Source organism: Rutidosis leptorrhynchoides, chromosome 8 (genome assembly GCF_046630445.1).
Source record: "Rutidosis leptorrhynchoides isolate AG116_Rl617_1_P2 chromosome 8, CSIRO_AGI_Rlap_v1, whole genome shotgun sequence".
Taxonomy (NCBI): Eukaryota; Viridiplantae; Streptophyta; class Magnoliopsida; order Asterales; family Asteraceae; genus Rutidosis; species Rutidosis leptorrhynchoides.
The window spans coordinates 330,478,685-330,485,861 of record NC_092340.1 but is presented as its reverse complement, the minus strand read 5'-3'; the positions used below and the strand labels follow the sequence as shown (position 1 = coordinate 330,485,861).

The window sequence follows — 7,177 nt, the reverse complement described above, 5'->3', positions numbered from 1 at the left end:
GTGATTCAAACTGATGTTCAAAAAATATATAAATAGAAATTGAGTTTAGATGTTATTCAATTTTTATATATGTATAATGGTTACTTTTTAGTGAAAAAAAGTTATAATATATTGTTGTCGACCCTATTGCAGTGACGGCTTATATTCTACTTTTGATATAAACAAACGTACGTACACAACATAGACGTGAAATATTAATATTAATATTGATGTCTCCATACTACATTGGAGATCCATATAACATTAAAGATAGACAAAATTAGTTTACACCTAGGTTCACTAAAGGTTTTTATATTTTATAATAACATACATATTAAGAATTAAGATAGACGAAAAATATATGAAAATGACATGATCTACATCGGACCCATAAATTAAATCTCTTCAAGTTTTACACCTAGGTAAAATGGTTGCCTTGAGTGAATTCTTCATGACAACAGTAAAAGCAAAAGTCTCAGTCGGGTCGGGCGGGTTACTTGGATCCGGTACCCATTTAAATGCATGAACCATTTTAGCTAACAACATGTTAACATGCAACGTACCCAAACTCCACGCCGGACAAATTCTTCGACCAGTACCAAACGGTAACATCTTCACTCCCCTCATTCCTGTTATGTCCACATCCGCCCCATCTCCACCTTCCAAAAACCTCTCGGGTCGAAACTCACCCGGGTTGTCCCAAACTTCCGGATCCTGTGTCACCCACGCGGTATAAAACTCCACACTCACGTCCGTTGGTATCACGTAGCCACCGAGCTCAGTTTGCTCGGTGGCTGCGTGTGATAACACAAAGTGGCTCGGTGGGTGTCGCCGAAACGTTTCTTTAACGATTGCGGATAAATAAACCATGTTTTCAACATCATTTTCTTGAATATCACCATTTACTCCAACTTTTTGGACTATCTCTTTGTATAGTCTTTCTTGAATTTCTTGATTCGTTACTAAATGGAGTAACGCCCATTCGATTATCGTAGCGCTTGTGTCTGTACCAGCGTTGATTATTTCGGATACTAAGGTTACCAATTCTTCATCGCCTAAATGTCCTCGACCGGCCGGTTCAAGGTCGAAAAGTGAGTCAATGTAAGCAGCCCCAACCGGGCTCACCATTTCCAAACCGTCCGGTTTAAGTTGGTTTAAACTTGGATTTTTCATGTTATCTTCACGGCTTTCAAGAAACGCTCTTCTTGCGCTTATCAAAGGGACTAAACACTCCATTTGCTTTCGCCGGAGGTCTTTCGCTGCCGTTAGTTGACGGCGGAAGAGTGGGAGGAGAACCGGCATGAAATCGGGTAGTTTGGGCATGGTGATCATCATCACATCTTTAAGTATGCTTTCAATATTTTTGATTTTTTCTTTTGAAATTCTTGCACCAAAACATAAGCATATTAAAATGCTACAAATTGTGAGCCTACAAGTACTCATGACTTCAACTGACCCATGTTTTAAATTTTCAAATTGAATCATTTTCATGTGTTCTTCGAACGCCCATTTTCGGATCCAACTACATTGTTTGATCCGGGTAGGGCTTATCAACTCTCTTACAAAGTTTTTTCTAAGGGTTCTCCAAAGTGGACCGTATTGTGCGGAGTTAATAGCACACTTTCCGACGCTAAATAGTAGTCGAATAGGGGAATCGGGTGGTCGACTATCAAAAATCGGACCTTTTTGGACTAGGGCTTCATGGATGAGGTCGGGGCTTGTAACAATGACTAAGGTACGTTGGCCCATCTTCATGGTAAAGATAGGACCATATTTGGTACGCAAGTCACGTACGACGTACATGAACGGACGTTTTTGAAGGATGACTTGGACCAGGTTGCCGACAATCGGCCAACCAGGCGGTCCTGGTGGAAGATTTGTTCTTCCACTAGAGGGTTTGGAATGGTGTTTCCACCAAAAGCAAAACAAGAGACATGTTACTAAGGCTAAGACAATGTCGAAAAGTACCATTTTTGTTTGTATGAAGATGGATATGAGTTGATAGATATAAAAGAGCCATAAAACTTAGGGTTTTAAAGAGGTTGAATAGTAAATGAGATAGTAACTACCCTCTGATGAATCCATTGAATACGGTGAAGAAATTCTATTTATTATTGGTAGGGGTATGGTTGTTGTAGGGTTTACATAATTTGCAAGGGGATGTACAAAAAGTAATTCTTATCCTTGTGTATTGTAAAGTTTCTATTTATATTTGCGTACTAGTATAAATAAATGGTAAAAAAAACAACCTACATTTATAGTATTATTCTGATTCAGATTGATTAATCGATGTAAATAAACTCCGTAATATTATTAGAGAAATTTTCTTTATACATAATGGGTACCACTGACATATATGAAGAAAATCAAAATGATCTAACGCACAATATAAATTTATAAATTTTAGTATGTTGATGATATCTCGAACAAGATAGGGCATCTCTTCGACAGTAGGATATGAAGTTAAGGTAACCATAAAATAAAAATTGAAGCCCTTTGATTAACAAGCATTTAAGCTTTTAAATCAATTAAATTCGAATCCGTGTAAAGGGATATAACTAAAACGGTGAGTTTCACTATTTTGATCATATCTTTGTACGTACTCCAGTTTAGTTGATTCAAACGCCCAAACGTTCATGAGTAGTTTTATCTTTATTATGGGGTCAGGACCCCTCCCTACTCTTAAAAAGCCGTGTCCTTAATGGGTATGATATATTGATATATAGAAGTTGAGAAGGCCGAGTTTTCAAGTTACAAGTCAAAGTCAAATATGTAGTTAACTACATGTATAATTAACTTACTGGGATATTAACCAATTTAAATTTAATTAACTAATCATGGTGTTTTTGTTAGACTTAAGAGTGGAAACCAAAAACCATGCATTTAAAGTTTAATCTTATTAGTAAAGCATTTAGGTACTAAAAATTGTTTGTTGTTAAATGAAGACTTGAAAATAGTGTACGAAATCAATTAATGAAAGAGTGATATATAGTTATTTGTTATAATAATAATAATAATAATAATAATAATAATAATAATAATAATAATAATAATAATAATAATAATAATAATAATAATAATAATAATAATAATAATAATAATAATAATAATAATAATAATAATAATAATATAGATATGGATAGTCAATTTTGGTGTATACATATAGTCAATTTTGGTACATAAAGTATGTATTTTTATATTGAGATTTTAGGCTATAAATACTCATGAATGCAAGCATTAAACTTGCACCATTTCTCACACTTACAAAGTGTTTCTTTCTTTCCCTACATTATCATCTACTTTCTTACACTTCATTATTAGTATTCTTAATCAAGAATCAAACCACTAAAGGTAGTTATAAGCCTACTGAATTATAACATAATCAAACCACTAAAGGTAGTTATAAGCCTACTGAATTATAACACGTTATCAGCACGAAGTGCTCCGTATAATCAAGGTTTATCTAAGCAAGTACAAGTCACTAATCAAGGTAAGAAATTCTTTAACGATACCTTCTATTATTTATTAGTAAGGTAAATATTATTATCATCATAAGTAAAATCATATTTCTGTAATCTAATTTTTATTAACTTCACTAACATTTATATTTATGTTATTTAAGTTATATATGGTCTGTTATACCGCCTGAATTATATTTATGTAATCTAACTTTTATTAACTTCACTAACATTTATATTTATGTTATCTAACATTTATGATTACTTATGCAATTAATCATTATTTATTTCATGCATACTAATGTTTATTCTTAAAATTTATTATTTATGCATAATATGTTTATTCTCTTAATCTTCGTATTTATACTAAACGTATTTATACTAAATGTATTTATAGTATTCGTATTTGTACTAATAAAATTCTTTTATTAAAATTATTATTAATACAACGAGTACATAACAGTCGTTAACGTCAACTAACGACGTTACAACGGTCATATATACATAACGGTTGTTAACGTCAACTGACGACGTTACAACGACTATATTTTTCAATTATAAAATAAACATCTCCGTTTTCACATTTTCACAAATCAATCTTCATTTTCTCAGATTACCACTCTCAAAAAGTTTTTTGTAAAGATGATTCACACAAGGATGATTTTTCCTATTGTATTGGTCATACTAACTATCATCATTGTTGCTAATATACCACGGGGTGAACCTATATTCTATCCTGCTCTTGTGGTTTTATCATTTGTAATCATGCCATTATTCTGTTGTTTGCTACTTATGAATTTAAAATGATTCTAATTTCATTTTATTATTTATCTATGAATAGAAGTTGATTATGATTATGATTTATGTTGTTCATCTTTTGATAATAGAAAATGTCGAATTTAAAAAGGCTTAATTTTGCTCTTTTAGAATCAAGTGGGAACAACTACTTAACATGAGTTATGAATGTAGAAAAACATCTCGAATCAATCGGTATTTTAGAAACCCTGAATGAAAATAACAATTGTTCCGAACAAGAGAAAGGAATAGCAAGTATTTTTCTTAGCAAACATATTGATGAGTCCTTAGAATCTACATATTATATGATCGAAGATCCAAGTGTATTATGAAAAATACTCAAAGATAGATACGATATTAATTATCATGAAATAATGGTGATCCATGAAAGAATAAAATTGAAGATGTTAGTAGACGCTCTTATAAGAATTCCGGAGATTCTTATTGATGATCTGGTAACGTGGATCATCAGTCTAGTATTTCTAGAATACATGAACATCTTGTTTAGCTCTACAAATAAGTCCCAAAAGAAAAGAAAACGAGAGTGAATCTGTTGAAAATCTTGATTAAATAAACCCTGAGCTACCTTGAGACTTGAATGTTTTGAATTTTCTAAGATGCCTAGCTTGTTATGTATCACTCATAAATAAATGGTTTTAGACCATAACGCATATGTTTATTAAGTGTTATCTTTTGTGTACTTCATATTGTAACTTGTTTGCAGGTAATATAATTTGATTATCTTGCTGAAATATAACTTATTATTTGCTTATCTTATTTGAAGTTTTAGTATGAATCCTGCTGAAATACAACATCAATTAAATGGTAAAGACCTATGTATTGCAGATAGTGGTAACATAGACACTATGATCAAATCTAAGAAATATTTTATTGATTTAAATCAAATGAAGGAATTATAAATACTATATCAGGTATTGCAAACTTGATATAAGGAACGAAAGAAAGCCAAAATTTATGTTACCAAATGGTACAAATTTTCTGGTAAATAATGCTTTGTTTTCTCTCAAAATCAAAGAGAAATTGATTAAGTTTCTCTGATATATATCATAACGGATATGATTATCAGTAAATGATAACAGAAAATGAGAAATATTTATGCATCACCGACAAGAATCATGAGGTTGAAAAAACTACCAAGGCTTAGTCCTGGTTTACATTATACATATATAAATGTACCAGAAGCACATATGATGGAAAGCACATATGATGATTATGAAAAGCACATATGATAAAAAGCGCATATGATAAAAAGCGCATATGATGAAAAGCGCAGCGCATATGATGAAAAGTGCATATGATAAAAAGCGCATATGATGAAAAGCGCATATGATTAAAAGCGCAGCGCATATGATTAAAAGCACATATGATGAAAAGTGCATATGATGAAAAGCGCAGCGCATATGATTAAAAGCGCATATGGTGAAAATGATATATGATGAAAAGCGCATATGGTGATTAATGAAAAAGCACATACGGTGATTAATGAAAAGAATATTGAGAAAGAATCACCAATGTTTCTTGAAAGAATTCAAGGTTATATATATTGACCAATTCATCCATCATGTGAACCATTTTGATATTTCATGGTTCTAATAGACGCATCTAGCAGATGTTCTCATGTTTGTGTGTTATCAAGCCGTAATATGGCATTTGCAAAGTTTCTTGCACAAATTATTAAATTGAGAACACATTATTCTGATTACACCATTAAAAGGATGAGACTTGATAATGCTGGTGAGTTAACATCTCAAACATTTAATGATTATTATATGTCTACAGGGATTGTTGTTGAACATCCAGTTGCTCATGTGCATACACAAAATTGGTTTAGCTGAATCAATAGATAAACGCTTACAGCTAATAAGTAGACAATTGGTAATGAGTACAAAACTCTCAATATCTATATGGGGACATGTAAATTTACATGATGCGACATTAATTCGCATTAAACCAAGTGCAAGTCATAAATATTCTCCATTACCAACTTAATTTTGGTCGAGACCAAATATTTTCCATCTTAGAACATTTGGTTGTGCAATGTATTTTTAATTGCACCACCACAACAAATGGTTCCTCAAATAAAGATTGGAATATATGTTGGTTATGAAACATCTTCAATCATAAGATATATTGAACCCATGACGGGTGATGTTTTTACAGCACGTTTTGCTGATTGTCACTTTAATAAAACATTATTCCCTATATTAGGGGGAGAAATGAAATATAAATAAAATGATGTTTCATGGTGTGAACATCAATTAAGGTATGTTGATCCTCGCACAAAAGAATGCGAAAAGAAAGTTCAAATATAATGCATATGCAAGAACTTGCAAATTAATTACTTTATGCATTTAAAGATACAAAAATAAGTGACTAAATCATATATACCAGCAGTAAATGCTTCAGCTAGAATTGAAATTACAAAAGCTAGCAATAATGTCACTCATGAGTCTTTGCTACGGCAGAAACGTGGGAGACCAATTGGTTCCAATGATAAAAATCCGTGAAAAATAAAATCAGCTGATAATGAGGTAAAAGAAAGTGTTCAAGAAGAACCATAAATCAATATTCTTTCTGCAGAGGATATTGATAAATGTAAATACATAAATTGCGATAAATTATGCAATATTATGGAAATGAAATGAAAAATCTTGATGAGATATTCTCATATAATATTACAATGACATCATGAATAAAGATGATGATCTAGAACCAAAATCTGTCATTGAATATCAAAATAGACATGATTGAGCTCAATGGAAAGGAGCAATACGAGCTGAATTAGAATCGCTCAATAAAGGAAAAGTTTTTGGATCAATCGTTATCACTTTTAAAGATGTGAAACATATGGGATACAAATGAATTTTTTATCCGAAAAAAAAATGTGCAAATGAAGTTACAAGGCAAAACTAGACTTGTAACTC

The 7,177-nt window shown here is 31.7% G+C and overlaps 1 protein-coding gene across 1 annotated transcript; it reads right to left on the bottom strand.

The window, feature by feature from the left end:
- Positions 1-333: 333 nt before the first annotated feature.
- On the bottom strand, positions 334-1,950 carry LOC139865012 (cytochrome P450 77A2-like). The gene has a single exon (XM_071853565.1). The coding sequence runs from the start codon at positions 1,948-1,950 to the stop codon at positions 385-387; it is 1,566 nt and encodes a 521-aa protein (XP_071709666.1). The 3' UTR covers positions 334-384.
- Between the last annotated feature and the right edge of the window lie 5,227 nt (positions 1,951-7,177).